Source organism: Marmota marmota, unplaced genomic scaffold (genome assembly GCF_001458135.2).
Source record: "Marmota marmota marmota unplaced genomic scaffold, marMar, whole genome shotgun sequence".
Lineage (NCBI taxonomy): Eukaryota > Metazoa > Chordata > Mammalia > Rodentia > Sciuridae > Marmota > Marmota marmota.
The window spans coordinates 48,662,442-48,685,369 of NW_025999853.1; the positions used below are offsets into that span (position 1 = coordinate 48,662,442).

General features: G+C 56.0%; 2 protein-coding genes across 6 annotated transcripts in view; both read right to left on the reverse strand.

Moving 5' to 3' along the window:
• Nxph4 (neurexophilin 4) overlaps positions 1-282 on the reverse strand; it is a 9,156-nt gene extending 8,874 nt beyond the window's left edge. The window contains exon 1 of the mRNA XM_015483152.2: positions 76-282. Coding sequence (XP_015338638.1) covers positions 76-132 — 57 coding nt within the window. The 5' untranslated portion in view covers positions 133-282. The remainder of the gene's footprint in view (positions 1-75) is intronic.
• Positions 283-2,051: 1,769 nt separating this feature from the next.
• Positions 2,052-22,928, reverse strand: part of Lrp1 (LDL receptor related protein 1) — an 83,213-nt gene continuing 62,336 nt past the window's right edge. For 2 of the 5 annotated variants that reach the window (XM_048806781.1, XM_048806797.1), the window contains 41 exons: positions 22,733-22,882; positions 22,534-22,656; positions 22,104-22,220; positions 21,836-21,991; positions 21,444-21,566; positions 21,204-21,344; positions 20,928-21,118; positions 19,990-20,173; positions 19,753-19,838; positions 19,449-19,568; positions 18,755-18,942; positions 18,416-18,621; positions 17,415-17,603; positions 16,678-16,826; positions 16,149-16,242; positions 15,899-16,015; positions 15,562-15,681; positions 14,927-15,049; positions 14,655-14,780; positions 14,072-14,188; positions 13,292-13,398; positions 13,063-13,195; positions 12,106-12,225; positions 11,842-11,964; positions 11,438-11,578; positions 11,223-11,357; positions 11,027-11,146; positions 9,892-10,160; positions 9,104-9,282; positions 8,512-8,618; positions 8,143-8,259; positions 7,325-7,501; positions 7,030-7,170; positions 6,719-6,892; positions 6,307-6,468; positions 5,758-5,932; positions 5,508-5,609; positions 5,307-5,371; positions 5,128-5,218; positions 4,872-5,016; positions 3,778-4,705 (listed from right to left, as the gene is read on the reverse strand). In XM_048806781.1, the coding sequence (XP_048662738.1) occupies positions 4,565-4,705; positions 4,872-5,016; positions 5,128-5,218; positions 5,307-5,371; positions 5,508-5,609; positions 5,758-5,932; positions 6,307-6,468; positions 6,719-6,892; positions 7,030-7,170; positions 7,325-7,501; positions 8,143-8,259; positions 8,512-8,618; positions 9,104-9,282; positions 9,892-10,160; positions 11,027-11,146; positions 11,223-11,357; positions 11,438-11,578; positions 11,842-11,964; positions 12,106-12,225; positions 13,063-13,195; positions 13,292-13,398; positions 14,072-14,188; positions 14,655-14,780; positions 14,927-15,049; positions 15,562-15,681; positions 15,899-16,015; positions 16,149-16,242; positions 16,678-16,826; positions 17,415-17,603; positions 18,416-18,621; positions 18,755-18,942; positions 19,449-19,568; positions 19,753-19,838; positions 19,990-20,173; positions 20,928-21,118; positions 21,204-21,344; positions 21,444-21,566; positions 21,836-21,991; positions 22,104-22,220; positions 22,534-22,656; positions 22,733-22,882 (5,744 nt within the window). In that variant the 3' untranslated portion in view covers positions 3,778-4,564. Of the gene's footprint in view, positions 2,213-3,777; positions 4,706-4,871; positions 5,017-5,127; positions 5,219-5,306; positions 5,372-5,507; positions 5,610-5,757; positions 5,933-6,306; positions 6,469-6,718; positions 6,893-7,029; positions 7,171-7,324; positions 7,502-8,142; positions 8,260-8,511; positions 8,619-9,103; positions 9,283-9,336; positions 9,467-9,891; positions 10,161-11,026; positions 11,147-11,222; positions 11,358-11,437; positions 11,579-11,841; positions 11,965-12,105; positions 12,226-13,062; positions 13,196-13,291; positions 13,399-14,071; positions 14,189-14,654; positions 14,781-14,926; positions 15,050-15,561; positions 15,682-15,898; positions 16,016-16,148; positions 16,243-16,677; positions 16,827-17,414; positions 17,604-18,415; positions 18,622-18,754; positions 18,943-19,448; positions 19,569-19,752; positions 19,839-19,989; positions 20,174-20,927; positions 21,119-21,203; positions 21,345-21,443; positions 21,567-21,835; positions 21,992-22,103; positions 22,221-22,533; positions 22,657-22,732; positions 22,883-22,928 lie in introns of those variants that run through there. The other 3 variants (XM_015483154.2, XM_048806787.1, XM_048806801.1) reach the window with 3 other exon arrangements.

Consider the following 22,928-nt stretch of genomic DNA (forward strand, 5'->3'; position numbering starts at 1 on the left):
CACAGATCCTCTAGTACTCTGGGACCTTCGCGTCGAGGACCCCCAGCGCTCGCGCCTCAGCCCTGCAACCCTTACCTTCCTAAGAAGCCAAGGGCCAAAGAGCAAGAGGAGCCATTCCGCGAGCAGTCGCATCTTCCCGGGCGGCCGAGCTGGGCGGTCAGGGCGGGTCCCGGGGACAGCCGGACAGGGCGCGGGGCTCCGGGCTGCTGGGCGGCGGGGTGGCTGCCGAAGCGGCGGGAGCGGGCGGCGCGGCCCGCGGACTGAACGAGAGGAGCGGAGCGCGGCGCTGGGGGCGGGGCGCGGGCGGGGGAGAAAGTTGGGTCTGACTCGGGCGGGCGGGGGGGGCGGGGCTCCGCGGCGCTCCAATCCCGGCCGCGCCCCGCGCGCCCCCCTCCCGCCCAGCTGGGGGGCACCGAAGGTGACTTTCACCCCGACACGCCTCAGACACGCCCCTGGTCCAGGTGCGAAGCGGGGAGGGTTGAGGGGCTCAGGGGCCGCGCCCTCGAGATGCCGGGTCTGTGCACCGACGAGGAATAGGAAAGGGCGTGGGGCTCGAGGCTTTGGGACTGTTCGTGTAAAGGGGGCACCGCGGAGCAGGAATCTGGCGAGGTTCAGCGATGCTGCAGGACCAGGGCCCCTTGATGTCCCGGGGCCCGTCTATGCCCTGGGCCAAGGTGGGTCCCAGGGCAGGAGCCGGGCAGGGGCCAGGAGCAGGGCAGGGGCCGGGGTGAGGGCGGGGTGGGGCCTCAGGCGGCTGCCGTGGCTCTGCGCTGACGGGGATGGATGGGCGCCCCGCGGCTCATTTGGCCCGGAGATGAGAATCATTGATCACAGACGGAAACCCCATCACGTCTGTCAATAGGGCTGACAAACGGCGCCCGCCGCCCCCCACCTCCGCCCTACGGCACCTCTGCAGTCTCAGGACCCCTAGGCTCTACTGGCCCATTCACCTTTGTCCCTAGACCCCCACCCACTCTGACCTCTGCACCTTACAGCGCCCCACTGCATAGGCGCTGCATGGGAAGTCCAGCTCAATGCCGCCTGCCCAGAGTCTTGATGTAGCCTATCCCTTCCCTTCCACTGTCCCATCTTCCACCACCACCTCTTCTTGATCCTTTTCCCCTTTCCTGTCTGTTTCTGTCCTTGTCTCTGTCCCCAGCATCTGTCTCTGTTCTCATTCTCTCAGCTGTTTCTTCATCAGTGCCCTCCTCCCTCTAGTCTCTGTCTTCCCTGCCCAGGGAATCTTCAGCTGTCAGCTGTTGCTATGCACTGAGGCTGAGGTTGTGGTATGACCAACCCTAGGCAGTGAGAGATGGGAACAAGCAAAGAAATAGAGAGACAGGTCCATGCCCTGAGACCTGAATGCACACAACCTCCAGGCATGCCGCAGACGCATTGGTATGGCCTACCACAAGGTAGAGGTGAACACAGACATGTGGAGCAAAGTATATTCACACAGAAACTAGCATTGAGAGATGCACACCAACACACAGTGGATACATTTGATTCACACACACACAGGAGCTCACAGTAACAGAGACAGACAAATGCAAGCTTGGGCCAAGAGATGAGCACACCCAACCAGGTCCTCAGCACTTCTCCACCTTGCCTTGGCAGAGAGGCAAATATCCACAAAGATGGACGTACACACAGGTGTACACTGGCACTGGCAGTCCAAAGGACAAGCCCAGGCATATGCAAAGAAACAGACAGACAGATATGGGATGTGACAGACATAAAAAGAAAAAAAAAAAAAAGAGGGAAAAGACAAGGATGGCGAGAGGATGAAGCAGAAGTAGTAACACTCAGGGAAACAGAAGCCAGGAAGCAGGGACTTGACAGACAGAGCAGAGAAATGAGGAAGGAAGGGACAGAGGTGTTGAGAGGCATAAGGTCAGATGGCCCCAACCAGAATTTTGGGTCCCAGTGCCAAGTTCAGCAGTGGGCACACCCAGGCCTAGGGTGCTTATGACAGAAGCCCATCACCAAGGTCCTGAACTTTGGGAGGCACAATCCATCCCATTATCCTCCTTTTGCTAGCCTGAAGTCACCTGATTTCCCTGTGGTTACACACATATGTATATGCATACAGGTACATGACTGGGCTTGCACCCGCGTGCGCGCGCGCACACATACACACACACACACACACACACACACTCACTACTCCTTGTCTCTGGGTCTTTGCCTGTGTCCCTATATCTTCCCATCTCTGAATCTATATCAGTCTGTATTAGCCTCTGTCCCTGGCTCTGCACGTCTCTGTTCTGTCTTGTAGGGTCCTCCCACCTTGCTGGATGGGGAGTTTGGGAGGTTCACTCTTGATGGATCTTCTCTTAGCCAGTCCTGGCCAGCAAAGGGAGGATGATTACCAGAGGGGTGTGCTTTCTAAGCTGCAGCTGGGAGCCCTTCTCCCTATGCCCAGGATTTTTAGGCGACAAGCAGAGAATCAGTGGCTCCCGCGGGGGCGCCAGATGCACGACTGGCAGAGGGAGGGGTGAGCGGGTGGGGCCGCTGGGATAGAGAGGGGAGCTGGCTGGCAGAGGATGGAGGGGTGTATGGCAAAATAGCCCGGGGCGGGGAAATGAGAGGCTGGCCTGGGTTCCCCACAGGTGCATAATTAAGTGTGTTGAGGAGAGGGCTGTGCTAGGTTCCAGGATAAACAGCGCAGCGGGAGTTCTAATGCCACCTGGTGGCCATATAGGGACACAAGTCTCTCAGTAATTAACAAGGACACCTGTTTTTCCCAGGAGGTTTGCTCCCTCCAGGACCTTAGGTGTCCAGGAAGGTGGGGGTGAGGAATTGGATCTCAGAGTTGGCTTGGAGGATGAGATTGGAAATGGGAATTTCAGGACTGAGAAGGAAGGGATGGGTTCTTGTTTCTGAAGGTGCTTAAACCCAGAAGCTTTTCCAAGGAAGGAGAATGCCAGGGAGGCATATCCTGGAGAAGTTGAACCAGTAAGGGAATGAAAGGCAATATTCTCCCTTTGGAAGCTGGATAAGAGATCATCAGGCATTTGCAGCCACTCTTCTGATTTTGCTGTTGTGGGGGAGTGGGGCTCTATTCCTCTCTCAGTCCTGGGGGGTGTGAAGCTGTGTGACCTTCTCCAAAGAGGCTCCCCTCTTTGAGCAAGGACAACTTAAATTGTCTCTGTCAATTTCTAGAATGTCTGAAATGGTTGGTGAGCTGGATCTGTTGAAGGATGATGGGCCTGGCAAACTGGTGTGTCCAGCTCTCCTTCAGTCCTTCCCACTTAAATCCAGGGTTCTACTCTTGGCATCTGATCAGTCTCTATGAAGTCAGATGTCAATACTTCGAGAGCAAATGTGGGCAGAGAACGCCACAGGGGACCATCTTGAAGACCTAGAAAGCCTTCACAACCCAATATATTCATTCCTTCCAGTGGGATTTTTTACTGTGGTTGATAATATGGGGCAGGAGGGGTGATGGTATCCAAAGGAAGTGGTAATGCAGAGTTAGTGTCCTAGAGCCAGAGGGCACACAAGATTCAGAGCAGTGAAGTCACTGGCTCAAAGTCACATATCCAGGAGAAAAAGGTCCTTCCTGCCAAGTCCAGTACCATCCCCTTTCCCTGCTATAGCAAGATGGAGAAGGAAGGGGCTCCAGGAGAAGGGAACTGAGAGCAGGACACTCAAGCCTGCCTTCAGTAAGATCTCGGCTCCCTCTGGTGGCTGAAGCCCCAAAGCGCAGCCCAGCCCATAATCACATTCGCAGGCAGACACAAGCAGCTTCTCTTTCTCTCTCTCTTTTTTTTCTTTTTTTTTTTTTTTTACAATTTTATTTATAACAATATCTGTGTTATTTAGTTGTAAAGGAATTCAGCAAAAATTATTAAAACGTTCATGTCCCCAAAACGGGGCTGCCCACTTGCCCTTCCTTGGTGTGCCCCATTTCCTCATCCCCAGGGGAAGGGAGGTTGGGGGTCTGTTACCAATGAAGGTTTCCAGCCCTGGGAGCCATTGTGAGGGCACTAGAGTGGGGGCCTGTCTGGGAGGTTACTGAGCATGGTCATCTCTGAGGTGCCCGTAAGAGTAGGGGCCAGGTCTTGGGGCATCCTTCCCCAAGAACTAAAAAACTCCATTCTTCCCTTCCTACCTCAGCCAGAGACAAATCTTCCAGACAGGGGCAGCAGAGAACTCTATCTCCCCAGAATTAGCCCCCAGGGACTTGGGAAAGGGGGAACTGGAGGGGGAAAGAGTAGGCCCTTGACAAAGTGTCTTGTGGGGGGCTGCACCACAAGCTCTCCCAGGGGGGTACATTTTGGTGGGAAAGTAGGAGGTGGGCTCCCTCATACTTGCAGGAGCCCCCAGAGCCCTCCCTGCCCTCACAAGGTAGCACGGGGGGTACTGAGGAGCAGGCAGGAAGGAGGAGAATGGAAAGAGATAATACTGTGCTCGCTTGCTCACTCACATATAAAAAGTAATTCCTTCATTTTTACATTTATACATCCGGCAGGGCCAGGGAAGGGCTAGCTGGGGAGGGGGCTCAATGAAGGACTTCTCTGGCAGGGGCTCTCTGGGGGAAGTCCAATGGAGCAGGATTCTATGCCAAGGGGTCCCCTATCTCGTCCTCAGGGCCACGGCCCAGGAGTTCTCGCTTCTCGTCCGTGCTGGCCAGGGAGTGACGGCTGCCGTGGCCCCCCATGTAGAGTGTAGCATACACGGGGTTGGTGAAGTTGGTGGGCTGTAAAGCAACAGAGGGTTCAGGTGGGGCTCAGGGGCTGGGCTCTGTGGCCCAGGTACCCCACACCCCACCTCTGACCCATCATCCAACCTGACACCCTAAATCACCCTACCCATAGCCTCTTAGTCCTACCCTGGAAGCCCTTCCAATCTCTCCTCCAGCCCACCTTGTCAGGGTCCAGGGCAAAGTCAGCATCCAGCAGGCCACCGACATCATCAGGTTCTCCTCCTTCGTACATCTTGTATGTAGGGTTCCCAATCTCCACGTTCATGGCTCCGTTCGTCATCCGCTGGTGCTGGAAGCCCTTAGCCCTGGGGAGAGGCATGAGTCTAAGGAGGCAGAGATTCTGGGGGGGGATGTATGGGAGGTCAGACTGGGTATCAAAATAATGTCCAGAACTTTCTAGACTCCTGGTGGCTCACCCTCGGACTCGCCGCTTATACCAGAATACCACTCCAGCTACCAGAAGCAGCAGTAGCAGCAACAGCAGAGGGATCAGGATAGAGGCCATATCTGGAGGGAGGTCATGAGAGAATGAGTCAGGAGGCCCAGACTGCTGCAGGTCCCAGCAGCCCTGCCTGTCACACCCCCTGCCACTTACGTCCAGGCTGCTGTTGGCTGACGACCTGCTCCTCACACCGGGGTCCTGTCATGTGGGGCGGGCACCTGCAGGTAGGAGGGCAGAGCTGAACAGGCAAGACCTCCACAGCTGCTGCCGCCAGGGAAATTGCATGGTCCTCCTGCTCAGATTTGAGGAACGGAGGGATAATGTATGTCTGGGTAAGACTCAAGCTCAACTCACTGGCACTCAGGCATCATCTTTCTATTCATGGTACAGGAACCGCCATTGCTGCAGTGGCCAACGCAGGTCAGACAGCTGGGGGCCACCCGGCCATCGGTGCAGCTGTGGGAAAGAGTCAGAGCTGGGGCTGGGGCTGGTCAAGGAGTATGTGATGCTAAGGAAGCACCAGGATAGGGTTGGGGTGGCAACAGTAGGATGGAGGGCATATGGCTGGAACAGGGCAGAACTATGGAGGCAGGAGCCCACTCACTTGCAGGTGACATCCCCAGTCTGCTTGTTGACCACACAGGCTCCTTGGAGACAGCGGCTGCACTTGTTCACCTCACACCTTGGGCCCTCAAAGTAGACAGTGCAGCGACATTGCCGGGAGCCATCCGCAGCCATCTGACATGTACCAAAGTTCTCGCAGTAGCCAGAGCACTCCCCTATAATTGGGAGTGGACAGGAAGTGCCTTATGCCCCACCCTCATGGGGCCCTCCAAAGGGGTGGCTAGGCACCTGAAAAGACACCTTGGTCCCATGGATGACTCCAACCTCCTCCTGGGTCTCCTACTATTCCCGTATCACAAGCTCCAGGGCACAAAGGTATCCCTGAGCGTGCTAGAAGGGCTCTGCTCTTGCTTGCATAGTCCTGATGTCCAGGGGGCTTTCTGCCTCAGGGAGGTGTGCCAACACTTTTGTGAGTAGCACAAGCAGCCTGGGCCTGGCTCAGCTGTATATGGCCTCCCTCCCCCGAACTTGCCTCCATGGGTCCTGGCTCTCCCCTTCCTCCCCTGGGGCCCAGAGATGGCTCACTCACGGTACTGGCAGCGGTCACCCAGGAAGCCAGGTAGGCATCGGCACTGGGGCTGGTTGCCCTGGTTGACAGTGCAGGTGCTGTTGTTGGCACAGTAGCCTGCACACACCTGCTGGGTGCATTTGGGACCTGTGAAGCCCGTGGGGCACCGGCACGTGGGCATGCCTGGTGGGAGAGGATGTATGAGTGGAATTATGGCTTTAGGAACTACCTGGTCCTATAACAGAGGTATAGGGCTTGGGGGACCTGGGTGGGAGGCAGAGACCAGAGGGACTGGATACCAGAGCTGTAGAGAGGAGGCAGGAGGTGAGGCTGAGGCCAGGCGAGGTAGGCAGGGGTTGGGCATTTGCCTGAGGTGGAACCAGAGGGGTGGGAGCCAGGGATAAACAAGGAGCAGATCTGGGGGTGGGCATACCAGATGGGGAGGCAGCACAGGTGCCCCCGTTGCGACAGTGCTCCCAGCATTGGTCCAGCTCACACTTGTCACCTGTGTAGCGGGGCTGGCAGCGGCACTTGGGCTGCCTCCGTGCATTGAGGAAACAGCTACCCCCATTGAAGCACTGTAGGTTGCAGGTTCCAGGTCGGGGAGCTGCAGGAGGGACTCATCAAAGGGAGAAGCCAGGGCAAGGGGAGAGGAGTGGGCAACAAAGATGAGGGGAGGTCAAGGACCTAAGGGAGGAAGGTCCTGAGGCGCAGGTGGGGCACTGGGGAGAAGTGTGAACGTACCATCTGGAGGGGGTGTTGGAGAGGGTACAGGCACACAGGTGCCGTTATCCAGCCGCTTCCCATTGGGACAGGTGCAGACAGGCCCACTGGGACTCAGTAGGCAGAGCCACTCACATTTCTTGCGGTCACAGGGGTTGGTCACTACAGGTGTGGGAGGCAGATGCTGAGCAGGACCCTTTCCCAAGCCCTGTGGACCCAGAATGCTCCCTTCTTCACTCAGACCTGAGTCCATGGCTTGGAGACCTGGTGCTCCCGGACCTTCCCTTCCAGACCCCAGGCTCTCCCTCTCCCTTACCTTCAGGCTGCTTGTGCTGATGGTACAGGACCACATCAGAGGCATGGCTCAGGCCACCTGTCAGGTTGATCAACGGGCTGTGTCCAAACTTATGGATCTTGAAGACACGATTATTGATGTAGGTGACGCCATAGATGTAATCCTCAAAGACATCAATACTGAAGGGGTGACTTAGGCCTGGGGAGGAGTTGAAATCAAGTGAAATCAGAGGAATCTTGGGTTGCAGTCACATCCTTCAGGATACCAGTCCCCATGGCTCCCAGGCACCTCAAACTCCAAACATCCAGACCAAAATATCAACATTCCCCCCACCTGTCCCTTCTTCTTTTGGTGGGGCAGCATTCAACCACTGAGCCACATCCCCAGCCATTTTTTTGTATTTTATTTAGAGATGGGTCTCACTGAGTTGCTTAGTGCCTCACTAAATTTCTGAGGCTGGTTTTGAATTCCCGATCCTCCTGCCTCAGCCTCCCAAGCTGCTAGGATTACAGGGGTGTGCCACTGTGCCCAGCATTTCCCACGTGTCCCCTCTGTGGCCACTATTGATAGAAGGCTTTTGTGGTCATGCTTGACTTCTACTACTTCTCCCCACATTTTAAGTTCCAACTGCCACTTCTACTGCCTCTACACAACTTGATAGTTAGTGGTAGAGTAAATGAATTGACAGGTGGGCCAGAGTCAGGTGGGCACAGCCTATAGGATTGCTGGGGGCCAGGCTGATGAAGGATGGTAGCACTGGAGTGAGGTTTTTGGGTTCAGTTGGGAGGTTGGGGGCCTGAGGGTAGAGTTGGGGACCAAGGCTGCTGCTGGGCTCTGACCTCGCTTGCTGTCAGCGGCCACGATGGGGTCTGTGCCATTGAGCCGGATGCTGCCGATGACTGAAAGCTTGGCATCTGCCCAGTATAGTCGTTCATTGTGATAATCTACAGCCAGGCCTGGGGGAGGGCAGGGAGTGCTGTGAGGGCTCAGCCTCTGCCACATCAGAGGTGAAGACAGACTTGACTCAGTGTCCAGGACAGTGCACCCTTCTCACATGACCACTCCCAACCACTTATCAAGGAAAAGTGTCCACAAGCCCTATGCCTGGTTCCAGCCCCAGCCCTGCCCCTCACTAGCTTTTTTGTGACTTTGCAGCACTAGCCTTGGAGAGCCTGCCTTTCCCACAGCCCCACCCCTGCCCAATGGACCTGTGGGCCACTGAATGTTGTCCTGCACCAGTGTCTCCCGAAGGGTCCCATCCATCGCTGCGGTCTCAATCTTGGGGTGGTTCCCCCAGTCTGACCAGTACATGGTGCTGGGGAGGGAGAAGGGGTGAGAATGGGTCTTACCTGAGAGTCAGGGGAGGCAAAATGAGGAGAGACAGAGGGTGCCTGGTCTGGCACAGGGATTGCTAGGTTTCAGGAGGAGGGTGCACTGTCTCCCTCCCACAGAGAGGAACGGGAGACAGCTTCTGACCAGGTGAACACCTTCTACTCTAAAACCACAGTGTGCCGAGCCAGAGATGTGTAAATGGGAAGAGATGTCCCTGAAGCAGAGGGGATATCCATAACCTGGCTGCCTTTGAAGCCACCCAAGTGGAGGTTGGGCACTGAGCAGGCCCTGCTGGGGGTCCCTAGCAAAGGCAGCACTGGGTAGGGCCAGGGCCTGGGGTATCTTGGAAGACTGGAGTACCTGAGGAGGACCCTGGAAGGGTGTGCTTGTGGATGCTGGGCCCATGCCCCCTGCCCAGGGGCTTCCTACCACCAGCCCATATGCCTCCCCCCTAGGACCCTTGCCCACCCCCTTAGTGGGTCCACCACAATGGCGTGGGGCTCGTCAATCATGCCCGAGATGAGTGTCTTGCGGTTCTCGCCCTTCATTTGTGCCACCTCAATCACGTCTCGGCCAGAGTCGGTCCAGTACACATTCCCGGCCACCCAGTCGATGGCGATGCCCCTTGGCATCTTCAGCCCTGAAATCTGAATAGGGATCTCGGGCTCAGGGGCCACCACTTTTATTTTTTCCTTCCCATGATCCCCACCCCTGGGTCTGCCATCCTGCCCCTGTGAAACATTGCCCCACATCAACCAGTCCTAGACTTTAAGGATATGCCAGGCTTGGAGCTTTCACATGTTTTGCCAGTTAATCCTCACTAAAAAAAGACTACAAGATAGGTATTGTTATTATTATCACTGGTGCTGGGGATCAAATCCAGGGTTTCTTGTCTGCTCAGCACACTCTACCACTGAGCCCCGCCCCGCCCCAGATAGGGATCATTAGCTCATTTTATTGATGAAAATAGTGAGGCCAGAGAGTAAATGGGCCAAGACTGACACAGGTGGCAGACATGATCAGGAATTAGGTGGGCTCTGATGCTGAGGGTCAGTCTGCCTTGCTGCCGTGGGCTGCGCGTGACACAGACAACCCCTGATAATTCTGACTGCTCTGTCCATGCCTTAGAATGTAATCCTCACCACCCATGCCTTCTAATCTCACTCTTTGCCCCCTTCTGTCCTTTTCAAATTCTTCTCTGAACTGTCTGCTCTACTAAACTCTTCCACCCAATCTGTATCAAGCTGGGCACTCACATTGAGGTGGGTGACACCCCGGTCAATCTGTCTTCGGTGTCGGTTGGAAGTGGTAGGAGGTGCAGCAGGTGGCAGGCTTCGATAGGAGATGGTGCCTGTGTGCCAGTTGGTCCAATAGACACGGCCGGCCTTGACATGAACATCCATGGCATCGATGCGGACACTCTCGTCACCTTGGAAGGCCTGCTCGTAAGCGGAATGGGGGTGCCCAGGGAACAGGCTGCGGATCTCATTGTCATCAGCAATGTACAGGACCTGGTACTCAGAGCCTGGAAGGGCAACAGGTTGGATGTCAGGTGGGGGTAAAATGCTGCAGAAGGAGGCCAGGGCTTGGGGTTGGGCTGTGGGGTGCTGGGTCTGGTGCTAGGAGAAGGGGGTCCCCACTTTAGCCCCTATCACCCCAGCAATATCCTCACTCCTAATCGACCATCTGCTCCAGCCAGAAGAGGATGCTCATCCTCCCAGTGCTGGGACCTAGGGCTTCAGCCTAACCTGTGAACATCCGCTCTTCTCTGAGATGATCTATTGTGACCTGCTCTTCCAGAAGTCTGTCCCTGCCCCTCCAGCCTCAAGGACTTCTGCACCCTCATGACCTCTAGATGGCATCATAGCACTCTGACTCATGCTGTCTGACAAGGGCTTGTGGGTACTCATGCATGTGAGAGTTTATGTGCATGGCATAGAAGGGTATGGGTGTACACAGGTGTAAGAGTGCATGGTTTTGTGTATCTACAAGATCATGCACATGTAGGGTATGTGTATGCATAGGAATGTGTGTAGGTGTTTGCATATAAGCACATGGAAGTGCAGGTGTGCACCAAAGCATATGGGGAATACGTAGGGGGTGCACATGTGACAGTGTAAGTGTGCCAGAGTGTGCTCTCATCCTGAGAGTGGTGAGAGAGGAAGCTTTCAAGTGTGCTATATGGGAGTGCTCTCCCCATTGAACTTTAGAGTCAGAGGCTATGCTGTCTGCTTGTGCCACACTGTGCCCAGCATACTGAATCTTCGATCTGGGGGTCCATGCCTGGCCAAAGGTGTGTGGAGGGAAATGTTCCATTCCAGGGTAGCACTATTTTGTATCATGGTGGCACCTGGCCCCATCCACCCTTCCTGTCCTCTCCTGGCTCTGTACCTTCCGCTTTGCAAGTGTTGTGTGTCTTCATGAAGTTTCGGGCACAGCTGCAGAGGTGGCCGCCCTTGGTATTGTTGCAGAGTTGCGAGCAGGTGCCAAAGCGCAGGCACTCATTGATGTCTGAGGGTTACATACACAGAAGGGTCATGGGGAGTCCAACAGTTGGGGCTTCTCTCCCACAACCCTGATTTCCTACCCTGGCATCCGGGCTGGCCTGGCACAGTGTGGAAGCCTGAGCGGCAGGCACAGTAGGCGGCTTTCTCAGTACGCACGCAGCGTGCCTCATCCCCACAGATGCTGGCATTGGTGGCGCAGCTGGTCAGCTTGGGGTCTGTGGGAGACCGAGAGTGGATTCCTTCCCAGAGCCCCTCCTCCCAAGCCCAGCCCCACCATCCCATGGTCAGGTCTTACCGATGCTGCAGTCCTCCTCGTCAGAGCCATCTCCACAGTCATCGAACATATTGCAGCGCAGTGAGGAGGAGAGGCAGCGCTGGTTCCGGCACAAAAATTCCTTCTTGTCTTTGCAGTGGGGGGTCTGTGCCGTGGGAGGCTCTGGGGAGGACAGGGGCTTCAGGCCCTGGGTATTTTCCATACTGTCCCCTCCTCCCACAGGGACCCTGCAGATACCAGAGGGTCCAAGCCCAGCTGTCTGTTAAACTTGCAGGGGGAACCGGTTAATCATTAGATTCCCAGCCTCCTCCTGCAGATGTAGGGCATCAGAAGCCTCTTCTCCCCAGGAGCTTCTCTCAGGCTCCCAGCAGTGATCCTCCCCTGCTGCAGCTCCCCCAGGACCCCCTCACTGGCCCCCTGCTCACCACAGTCCTCCTCATCAGTCCCATCCCCACAGTTGTCAGTGCCATCACACTGGCGCCCGATCCATAGGCAGACACGGTCGTTCTTGCAGCGGAAGGGCCGGTTGGGAGGGCACACGAACCGGGCTGCAGCAGCCAGGAGACAGCCAGAATCAGTCTTGGGGTCAGGGGTAGATGGCCACCACAGGCCACCAGGGAACCAGGGAGCCTGGGAACCCCACCCTCCTCCTGAAGCCCATCCCTGCCCTGCCATGCCCCAAATCTCACCACACTCCTCAGGGTTCTCATCTGAGTTGTCCCCGCAGTCATCCTCGCCATCGCACTTCCAGGCCAGTGGCTTGCACAAGGTGTTGTTACACTGGAACTCGTCCAGAGGGCAGGTCCGCACTGGGAGCCAGAGGGAGCAAAAGGGAGGAATGAGCCAGGGGCTGCAGGCTGCCCGGGCAGGATCTTGCCCAGATCCCTCCTTCAACAGGTGGGGCTAGGCCCAGAGGGGTCACCAGAAAAGCAGTGGCACAACTGGACTAGACCCATATCTCCTAATTTTCTACCTGATGGGCAGAGGGGCAAAAGTGCCTCCTATGATATATATATATAGAGAAGAAGAGGCCATTTTGAAGAAGTGTCCAGAGGGGTTGGAGGGCACTCTTTCTGGTGGATGTGGCAGGGCAGGCAAGCCTAGTGTTTTTCTGTGACAGGCACAGAGGCACAACAGTGGGTAGAAGACAAAAGTTCAAGTCCCTGTCTTCAAACTACCAGGGCAGAGTCAGGATATCTGCCCTCAAAGATGAGGTCCCTGTCCCCCAACTTTCTCTCCTGGCAGATTTTACACCATTCCCTTCTTCTGCAGAGCCCAGGAAGATCTGCTAGGGGCAGGTTCTGGTTCATTGTCCCAGGGAAGGAAAGTGACCAGGACTTGGCTTCTCAGGGCAGCAGACTGTTAGGAACTTGTGTTGGTGGCTGGGGGGTTATGGGGACACAACCCACAGACTTCTGGCTTTCAGCCTAACTGGCCCCAATTAGGTGCCATTGGGGAGAGAACCACCTGCACAAAAATGCATACAGCAGCTCTGAGTCTTGTTTAGTGCTGTATCTCCAACACCTATGACGGTCAATAAATAATCACTGCATGAATAATGAATAGGGGGAAGAATGAGAGAACTTGGCCACACGATGGGATGGGGATGGTGGGAGGGCCAGGGGAAGACAGGCTGGAGGGCTCACCACCAGTGCCACAGGCTTCCTCATCGCTGCCGTCCATGCAGTCAGCATCCGCGTCACAGCGCCAGCGCAGGGGGATACAGTGACCACTCTTGCACTGGAACTGGTCCATGTCACAGCGGGGGGTACAATCTTTCTGTGGGCATGGGAGCCAGCAGCCTGGTCAGTTTGGCACCAATGGGGCCCTGCTCTGACTCTTCTGAGGCCTCCTTCTTTCTGGTTCCCCACCCACCTCATCTGAGCCGTCCGCACAGTCATGGTCCCCATCGCACTTCCAGCGCCCAGCGATGCAGCGGCCATTGGCACAGGAGAACTCACTCTCAGAGCAGGGCCGAGGGGCTGGGGAGGGACAGGGGAGAGATAGACCCCAGCAGGGTGGGCACAGGGTCTCAGCCTTCGGCCATCTCCAAGCCCTTGGAAGTGAGACTCTGGAGCACAAACCCCATCCCCGTGTCCTTAAAGGCCACAGGTGACTGGTGTAATGACCAAGATGCTCAACCTATCCTGGACAGAGCCACTGACTGCCCTCAGGGGACAGTGCTTATCCAGTGGGGACAGACACATGGGAGAGAGCACTAGGTCCTTGGTCCTGCCCTCAGGGCAGGCTCTGTGTGGGGAGGGTAGAGAGGGGACAAGACCACTAAGACAAGCACTGAGTCTGGGGTGGGGCCAATGAAGGATGATGGGCAGAGGCACATAGGGGATGGGTGGGCTCTGGGGCAGAGGAAGGACATGGTGGGAGCAGGGGCACATCAGAGACACCTACCTCTGCAACCCCAAGAGGACAGTGTGAAAATGGAGAGAAACATGAGATGAGGTGAAATGGCACAAACTCAAGTACACAACATGGAGTGGGGTGGGGTGAGGCGCGAGGGAACTCTGACCCCTGCCCTGGGAGGGGGCCCCTTGCTCTAGCCCAGACGGGTGGTAGTAGGGGCAGGGGAGCTGAGGAGGTGCAGAGGCCTGGGGAGGGGCGAGCAGTGGCCTGGGGGCAGCAGGGAGTGGCACATACTGCAGCTCTCCTCATCTGAATTGTCCCCACAGTCATTGTCATAGTCGCACTGCCAGCGGCCTGGCACGCAGCGGTTGTTCTTGCAGCGGAATTGGTATGGTTCACAGGTGCGCTCATCTAGGGAAAGTGAGATGGGGTGGACATTGGGACAGTCAGGGATGGAGTGGCAAGTAGATATTATGATCACAGGTGGGTGTGGTTTGAGGGAAGCTCAGCTCTGGGGAGCCCGGGCTGTGGTGTGACGTGGAGTTTACAAAGCGGTTAGGAGACAAGACACGAGTTTGTGTGTGTTGGGTAGGGGGTAGGGAGACAGCTGCTTTGGGGAGGACATGAACAGATTCCTTAGTGTGGGCAGATAAGATTCTGCACAGGTATGTGTTGATGAGGTGTGGTGGGGGCATGGAAGAAGGGGTTAGGAGGTGGTGGGCATTGGCTGAGAATATTCCACAGCAGGCACAGGAAGCCTGGCACGGGGCCATGCTGAGACATGGTCAGCACGCAGCCCAGATCTCTGACTGCCAGTGGGCACCATAACACCCCTACCCTGCAGATTGCTTTCCTCTGGAGTGGGGGCCGGGCTCACCACACTCTTCCTTGGGCTCGTCTGAGCCATCCCCACAGTCATCTTCTCCGTCACATTTCCAGCGTGCTGGGATACAGCGGCCCGAGTCCTTGCAGCGGAACTCGTCCACTCCACAGGTCATTTGGGCTGCAAGGGAGGGCAGGAAGAGGGTGAGGCCCTTCCAGAAGCATGTGGCAGGGTGGGAGTGGGCACAAGGGTGCACGTGTGGAGGTGATGGCAGCAGCAGACGCTGTGGGGGATGGTGGGCTCCCCAGGAGTGCCAGGTCACTCACTGCAATTGGCGGGCTCGTCACTGCCATCCACACAGTCGTTGTCCCTGTCACAGACCCAGACACGGGGGATACAGCGCTTGGTGATGGAGCACTGGAACTGGTTGGGGGCACAGGTCACCTCAGCTGTGGGGTGAATGAGAGAATGAGGATCTTCCCCTTGTCGTGTGCCTCCCCCTCAAGGTCACTGTCCTCTCCCTCTTCCAAGCCTTGGCCTTGGTTTGGCCAGCAATATCTTGGGAGGAAGGAACAGTTTATTTCCAATTTTAATGCATTTTCTTTTCTGAATATGTAATACCTCCAAGAAAGATGATTTTATGAGCAAACCAGGTCACATGGATGATTGATGTTGCCCCTCTAATAAAGTAACTGGCCTGGTGCGGTGGCACACACTTGTAATCCCAGCAGCTCAGGAGGCTTAGGCAGGAGGATCTAGAGTTCAAACCCAGCCTCAGCAACTTAATGAGGCTCTAAGCAAGTCAGTGAGACCATAAAATATAAAAGGGCTGGGGATGTGGCTCAGTGGTTAAGTGCCCTGGGTTCAATCCCTGGTACCAAAAAAAAAGTAGTGGAGAATCAACGTGCACCCTGTGTGTGGCTTGCTCCCCACCCTGGCCCCTATGGCCTCAGGCACTCACGGCAGTCCCTCTCGTCTTCGCCATCTCCACAGTTGTCCTGCCCATTGCAGCGGAAGATGCCAGGAATACAGCGGTTGGTGTTGGTGCACTTGAACTGACTGGGCAGGCAGACGTGGATGTCTGTGGAGGCAGTAGAAGGAGAGGGTAACTAATGGCAGATCAAGGACTCAGGGGCAGGGAGGGGACCCGGTTCCCTTAGTGGGCAGGAATGGGTCTGGGGCTTTGAGCAGCAGGAATCCAGCCTGGATAGAAAGCTGCCATTGGCTGGATATGCCTTGCTCTTAAAACCTTCAAATCCTGGGGAAGGAGGGTAGCTGGTGGCTGGGCAGCTACTTACCGCAATTGGCCTCATCACTATTGTCCTGGCAGTCGTTGTCACCATCACAGATGAAGGCAGGGTTTGTGCAGATTCCTGTCGAGCACTGGAACTGTCCTGGGCGGCACTTGAACTCGGCTGCCGGGGAGGTGAGGCTTGGCGTCAGAAGAGCAGGGGGTGGGCATGGTCAGGACCCTCCCTGAGCACTGCAGCCTCCACCTCTCTGATAGCCAGTGAGGCCCCTCCTGCCATCTGCACCCTGGGCACTCACGACAGTCTGGAGGCTCATCTGAGTGGTCCCCACAGTCGTCCTCAGTGTCACACTTCCACCAGAAGGGGATGCACTTGTCGTTCTTGCACACAAACTGGAGGGCAGGTGGGGGCAAGAGGGGTTGGTGGGGTCTGGGGAACTCAGAAGTTTTTCTTTTGAGAGGCTAGGATGCTTCAAAGAAGTGACAGGGTCAGGGTGTTTGGGAGGAGGTAGAGCTGGATGAGAGGGTGAGATGGGATGAGTGCAGGAAGGCTGGGCAAGGGGGCGTCTGTTAGGGGGAAGGTGTGTGGAGGTCAGGGCTTGGGGGATTCATGAGGGAGGGTCATGGTTAGGGTGTGGAGGTGTCTGTGTGTGGTGACAAGTATAAAAGTATTGCTGTTGGGAGACAAGAGGTAGGTAAGAAATGTGGGGGTGTTAGCATGGGAAAACCAGGTGTATGAGGATATTAGAGCAGGTGTTTGGGTCCAAGGAGGATTGGGGGTACTGGCGTGAGGGGTCAAGGCAATGGGGGTCCAGAGGAAAGCCTCACCTGGCTTGCAGTGCAGTTAGACACACAGGTGCGTCCATCACCACCCAGGTAGAAGTTGGTGGGGCAGGCACATTTGTGCCCACCCCCAGGGGATAGCAGGCACAGGTTGCTACAGCCACCATTGTTGACCTTGCAGGGGTGATTGGGTACTGCCAGAGAAAAGGTGGTTAAGAGAAAGCTGACAGCCTGATTTATGACTCCCCAAGTCACTGGCCTCTGGCACATTGAGGGAAGTATTCTCTGTGAAGTTTCTGATCTTCCAAAGGCTACCTGGGTGGAGATAAGGTGGACCTCCATCCTGCCTCTTTCAGGAATGAGCTGGAGCCTGAGGCAGTAGAGGATCCTCTCAAGGTCCCAAGATCAGGCTGGGTCTCAAGCTCACATCCTGCAACATCTTTGCCCTCCCTTACTGTCCCTCCCTGTTTCCTGGGCCCCATTTTGGTGCTCTGCACCCAGACCCACCCCTCTCTGGATTCCCTGACTGGCCTCAGGGCCTAATTGCCACAGGACTTCATGGTTGGACTTGGGCTGGGCTGAAGCTCTCATGAACCCAATCACATTCCATTTAAGCCCTCTGGAACTCCCAGTACCTAGCAAGGAGTCCTCAGTCAATGCTGGAGTGGGGATGAGCAGAAACTTCCATTAGCCTGAGCACCCTGCCTCTTCTGGGTTTCCATACCACCCTGGGGTCCTCTGCCCAGCTCATCCTTTGCTGCTCCTGCCCCTTGCTCACTTACCATCTGGCTGGCGCAGGGCATGGAAGACATGCAAGTCCATGGGACGGTGCAAAGTGCTGATTAGGAGTGTCTTGTTGGTGCCTGTGGTCTTGTGAGCTCGGTTGATGGACTTTGTCTCCCAGTCAGTCCAGTAGACATAGTCCTCAAACAAGGTCAGTGCGAAGATGTGTGGGATGTCTTGGCTTAGCACTGTGGGGTGCAGCAAACAAGCACGGCAGCAGTCAGCTCCAAGTGTAGACACTCTGCTTTGCCTACTTGATCTCCTCAGCCCCCACCTAACCATGTGAGGTGGGCATGAGCCCCACCCAGTTCCAGATGGGTCTATGGCTTCTCAAGGTTTCATAACTAATGAGTGGCAGACTGTCCTTAGAAATTCCTGTTCTACATAGTATATGGCTCCTCTTAGGAAGTCAGGAGTGTTTCCCAGCTCCAGGCTTCCAATCCCCACCTCTCTTAGGGCTGCTATCCTGAGCTACACCTGGGAAAGGCCTCTCTTTCTCCTTACCAAGAAGCTGAATTGTGGCCTCATACCTGGGCCAGTCCTGGGGAGTTCCCTGGGTACTCTGAACCCCTACTTGGTAGGTGGTGTCCTTATACCATACCCTCTGTTTATTTATTTATTTATGTTGGTACTGGGGATTGAACCCAGGGGTGCTAAACTTCTGAGCCACATCCCTAGCCCTTTTTATTTTTTATTTTGAGACAGGATCTCACTAAGTTATTTAGGGCCTTGCTAAGTTACTGAGGCTGGCTTTGAACTTGTGATCCTCCTGCCTCAGCCTCCCGAGTCTCTGAGACTATAGGTGTGCACCACTGTGCTAGGCTACCTCTGGCTTTTATGCCCACTTTTGGTGTAAGGGCTGTCAGGCATAGGGGGACTTTCTAATTACTAGGGAGCCCTGCAAAGGGCAGCAAGGGGAAGGGCAAACCTGATCCCCTGTCACTTCAGACTTATGTCCCCCTGGGCCTGCTATGTTGGGCAGTCTCAGTGGCACACTGACCGACATGGCGATTGGAGCCATCCAGGCTGGCAAATTCAATATAGTCCTCGCGGGCATCAGCCCAGTAGATACGCTCGGTGACATAGTCCAGTGTCAGGCCATTGGGCCATGTGATCTTGGTGTCCACAATGACGCTGCGGCTAGACCCATCCATGCCAATCCGGCCAATCAGTGAGTGGTCACCCCAGTCTGTCCAGTATAGGTACCTGGCAGGTTGATTGGCAGTGAGCACCAAGAGGTCCAGTGCATGGTCCCACCAGGAGCCTGAAGGGAGACTGGGCCTGGATACCTGAGGGTATCACTTTTCAGGGGCTTCCCCAACCCTCCTTGCTCACATACCCATTTTGCACATCCACCACCAGAGCCCTGGGCTCACGGAGACCAGAGCTGACCAGTACTGTCCGATAGGCCCCATTGAGCTTGGACACTTCGATGGTATCCCGGCCTTTGTCACACCAGTACAGGTTGCCACCTACCCAGTCCACAGCCAGCCCATCTGGGTTGCTGAGGCCTGTCCTGTGCAGCACCTGCAGGCAGGGACAAGGCAGGAAGAGCCCTGGGTGACGTGAGTAGGACCCTCAGCTTCTCATTCCTATAAAATGGGGTAGGGCTCCCTCTCCTGGCCTTGTTGGGAGGATCATGGATGTAAAATGCTCATCCTGGGCCTGACACTAAGTGGATATCAGCAAGGGCTCCAGGAGAGTGTCTAGATGAGCAAGACCACACCCAAGCCCCACAGTGCCTGGAGCATAGGTGTAAGGGAGGTCAGGCATAGGGAGACCTGTAAAGGGCAGCAAGGGCAAGAGGAATCTTCTAGCCCTCATGCTCTGGGCTTGAAGAAGGGAGAAGTTATGATAACAGAATCATGAAGTCTCTCATTGCAGAGATGAGAGGGAAATAATTCTGGGAGGTAGGAGGGGAAAAGAGGAAATGGGTTTTAAAACAAACAGGGAGTCATCTGGGGAGGAGGACTGAGTTCACATCTTTGGGGTTCCCAGCATGTCAGCTGAGGGAAAACTGCCCCTGGCCTCACCTGCACGTTGCTCCCATTAAGATGCATCCTTCGGATCATGCTGCCCTGGGTTGTCACATCTGTCCAGTAAATCATCTGCTCTCTGTAGTCAAAGTCCAAGGCAACAGCGTTGTTCAGACCCTGGATTTGGGGAGTAGGGAAAGTGGAAGAAGTCAATTATGGCATCAGGGGCACATTGGCATTGGGGGAGGGAAGGCCTGCAGTCAGGAGAAGTCTGGCTAGAGAGGCAGTAGTGGAGATGACCATGTGGCCAAGTGGGAAGTGTTGTACTGGACAGGGGTGAGGAGAGCCTGGGTTTTGGTACCTGCTTAAGCAGTGTGTAATTGGAGCCATCCAGGTTGAGCTTGCGCAGGTAGTACCGGTTGGCGAAGATGAGAAATGGCTCCTCTTCTGGAGGCAGAGGATCTTGGCTCAGCTGCTGGCTAGAGCATGTTCTAGCAGCCCTGGTCCCCCAGCCTGTCTTAAGCTCTGCTGTCCCAGCTCTCCCTCCTCATTCCCCAACTGCCTGGGCCACCTCACATCCTCCAAGCACCCATCTCACCAGTCACAGCTTTGCAGCTATGGGGGTCACCTCCACGCGGGGCATAGCCCTCTACACACAGACACTTGTAGCTGCCATGGGTGTTGATACAGCGCTGGCTACAGGGGAAGGTGGTACTGCACTCATCCACGTCAGCACACGTCCGGCCATCATCCTTCAGCCGGAAGCCAGGGCGACAGCGGCACTGTGGGCACAGGAGACTCAGGCTCAGGATGTGGCAGAGGTCTGGGCCTCCCCGTAAGGAGACCCACAGTCAGAAGTCCTCTTGACTTGCCCTTGCCACAGGGAGGCAGACAGCACACAAGTCCTGACCCACCCTGCCAGAGGTTGTGCCCTGGATGTCTCTCTATCAAGACTGATGCCTGGGCCTCCCCCAGGGTGTCTGGTGAGCGGCACTGGACGGAGTTGTGCATGATTCCCTGAAGTGCTTTCTTCACTTGGCTGTCCTCCTGTCTTGGCAGCCGCTCCTCCTCAGTTCCCTCTGCTGGTTCCTCTCACCTCCCTCCCCTCAGTGTCATTCGGCACAGGCTCAGGCCTTGGACCTCCACTTTGCCATCGACACTTCCTTGGGGATCTGATGAGGCTCATGGATTTAAATAGCATCTGTAGGCTGACAGCACTCCCTCCAGGCTGGCTTCTCCCTTGAACTCCCTGGACTGTGTTATCTGTTGCCTACTTGACATCCTCTCTCTTCTCTCACAGCTCTTATCTTATCTGTCAGCAAATCCTGCTCACTGCACCTTCCAGGTAGATGGAGAACCACCCAAGCAGAGGCTTCTGTCTGTTCACTGCTGCATCCCCAGAGCCTGGGACACTGGCTAGCGGAGTGGGGACTCAATAAACACTCAATGGATGATGAATGAATAGATGAGGAGGTGGAACAAGCAGCTCTGGTCAGGTCTGGGGGTGTGGAAGCCCCAGCTGGGGGCTGGGCATACCTTGAAGCCAATCTTGAGGTCCTCACAGTCCTGGCTGCAGCCACTGAGCTTGCGGCTGAGACACTCGTTGACGTGGCAACCACGTTCGTCTGAGCCATCGCCACAGTCGTCCTGGCCATTGCAGAGCAGTGATTCAGCCACACAGCGCCCACTGCTGCACAGGAACTGTGATGAGGCATTGCACTTGTGCTCTGTGGTGGGTAGAGGTTGCGGGTCAGTGAATCACAGGCATCCAGGGAAAGGGAGAGAGAGAGGGGTGCCCCACACTGGGCCCACCTGGGCTGGTGCAGTGTGGATTCTTGGGGGCTTCATCACTCTGGTCGTGACAGTCATTCTCGCCATCACACTCCCACTGGCGGGAGCTCAGACAGCGACCATTGGCGCAGCGGAACTCATTGGGGCCACAGGTTGGGTACTCTGGGGAGGAAAGTGGGGGACAATGAAGCTGGTTCACTGGGTACAGTCCAAGCACAACCCAGAGTAGTGCCCAGCCTCTACCTCAACCCCAGGGCTTACCACACTCAAGGGACTCATCAGAGCCATCTGCACAGTCACGGTCGTGGTCACACACAAAGTGCTTGGGGATGCACTGGCGGTTCTGACACATGAACTCACGGTCGTCACAGGTGCTGTTGTATACTGCAGACAGAGGCAGAGGGCCCCTCAGTCCTGCCCCACCAACTGATAGCTATCCCCCACCCCTGACTCTCCTGTGGTTTGAGTAGTAGAATGGGCAGAGTGCTGGGCAGGGAGTCTGGATCCCTGAGCTGTAGCTATGGCTCTGCCACTGACCGACTGCAGGACTCTTGCTCAAGCACTTTCTCTCTTGTACCTCAGTTTCCCCCATTTGCAAAGTAAAACCATGGCCATTGGCTGCCCACCCACACCTCATGATTCCTGTCACTCACGGCAGCCAGCTGCAATGCTCTCATCCGCACCGTCGGCACAGTCCTTGTCACCATCACAGAGCCAGCGCTCAGGGACGCACACATGGGTACCAGGGCAGGAGAAAGAGGAGGGACCGCACGTCTTGCCTTCTGTGGGGGCAGGGAGCCACTGAGGGACTGAGGGGCAGGCAGCTGCAGGGCCATGCCCCACAGCTGTGTGGGGCCCCTCTGCAGGGTGTGTGTGGGGGTGGGGCACATCCTTCCCAACCTGATCCCAGCTACTGCTCACCACAGTGAGCTGCCTCGTCTGAGCCATCCCCACAGTCATCGCTGCCATCACAGAGCCACTGTTTGGAGATGCAGCGATGGTTCTGGCACTCAAACTGGGCCTCTGAGCAGAACTTGTCTGGGATAGGAAGAGAATGTAGTTAGATGGCTGGAGGGGAGGGGAGGATGGTGCTCAGTTGGACAGATGCCATGGGAAGGACAGAAGAGATGCCCACAGCAGCCCTGTGTGTGGGGCTCAACATGAGACGGAGAGATGGTCCATTTCTGAGCCTGAGGGTCAGGTGTTGGGGGGTATGGCAGAAGGCCCTGGGTGCTCTTCTCCAAGGAGGACTAAGAGGTGGGGCATGGGCACAGCCTTGGTGGTAGGTTGAAACCCCAGCCAGCAGATGCTTTGGCTCCTACTTTGTGAGCAGGGTACTGTGGTCACTCACTGCAGTGGGTCTCGTCCTCGCCATGTTCACAGTCATCTTCCTTGTCACATGTCCAGCTCATAGGGATGCAGCGTCCACTGGGGCAGGCAAAATAATTGAGAGGGCATCTGGGGCGCTTTACACCTGCAGAGCGAGGGAGGTGTGAAGACACTGCTAGCCACAGGGGCTGCCGTCTACCACCCAGCTGCCACTGGCTAACCTGGACAGTCACGCTCGTCGCTGTAGTCCCCACAGTCATTGGCGCCATCGCACACCCAGCTGGGCGCGTAGCACAGGGAGGTCCGCTCACAGGGTTGGAAGAGTACACCCTTCACACCCAGGCGGAAGTAGCTGCTGCAGTCGGTGGCACCTGATGGAGAGTGATGAAGGGTCCTCCTAAAACACCTTCCTAGCTG